This window comes from Cyprinodon variegatus, unplaced genomic scaffold (assembly GCF_000732505.1).
Source record: "Cyprinodon variegatus isolate N-32 unplaced genomic scaffold, C_variegatus-1.0 Scaffold127, whole genome shotgun sequence".
NCBI lineage: Eukaryota > Metazoa > Chordata > Actinopteri > Cyprinodontiformes > Cyprinodontidae > Cyprinodon > Cyprinodon variegatus.
In genome coordinates, this window is record NW_015150580.1 from 1,120,291 (window position 1) to 1,121,283 (window position 993).

The 993-nt window shown below is 36.7% G+C and overlaps 1 protein-coding gene across 1 annotated transcript in view; it reads left to right on the plus strand.

Annotated features, from left to right (window-relative positions):
• The window catches only part of LOC107085539 (lutropin-choriogonadotropic hormone receptor-like), a 21,850-nt gene that overhangs the window by 9,754 nt on the left and 11,103 nt on the right, over positions 1-993 (plus strand). The window contains exon 6 of the mRNA XM_015375902.1: positions 722-796. Coding sequence (XP_015231388.1) covers positions 722-796 — 75 coding nt within the window. The remainder of the gene's footprint in view (positions 1-721; positions 797-993) is intronic.

Below are 993 nucleotides of genomic sequence, written 5' to 3' on the forward strand. Positions count from 1 at the left end.
TCTTAAATAGTTCAGTCCAGGAGTGAGATTTTTATCAGGAAGAATCTTATTTTAGTGATCTATAAATAGAACAACAGAGAGGAGAGTGTTTTTAATAAATGTAAAAATGGCTTGCCAAAGCCACTTCATATAAACCTACACATTAACTCAAGCAACAATCTTCTCCTTCGCCATCTTCCTCTTCTGCAATTTTAGTGCAGTTTCTCAGTCTTTTAAACAAATTGTCCTTTTTTTTATTTCTCAATTAAAATTTCCAATTTCAGTGGGGTGAAATAGACACTTCCTTTTGCTTGTTGTCATGGTGACTTGTCGAATCGGTGCTCCATTGATAATACCTTTTATACTTGTTGCGCACATGCTAAACTCCGAGTGGTTCTCCTTGGAATTGATCGAACTAATTCATAGCAGCCGTTGTGAAACCAAAAACTCAGAGTTCCCGACTTTAGGCTAGATCAATTTAGAGTTGATTTAAAAAAGCATATTGTGCTGCCATTGTTTGCACTATTTTGGGCCTCTTAAGACAGTTTAAGCATTCAGAAATTTTGTTCAAACTAATTATTTTAGGGAGAAACTATTTTCCTTTCACCTTGGCTCATTTTTTAAGTATTTTCATTGTGTCTTTGTTTGCCACATTGTGCGTGTTTTAATAATCAATCAGTGTCTGTTTTTCTAAGCGTAACAATGTGAAGGAAGTGACATTTGTCAATTGTGTTTTTTACAGGACCATCTCCAATACGGGCCTGAGAATTTTTCCGGACCTTTCCAAGATCCAGTCTGCAGCCCCACGTTTTATTTTGTAGGTGTTAGAGCACTGACCCGCTACAGTGTGCTCGCTAAAAACACCCACACACCATCATTCCCACATGGATCTGAGTTTATAGGCACATTGAATTAAAACACATGGCCTGAGGACATCACATACAAATAACAACAACTCTGAAAAAGAGACAGACAGATTTATACTTACAGATCAGCTTATGCTCACATTTATTT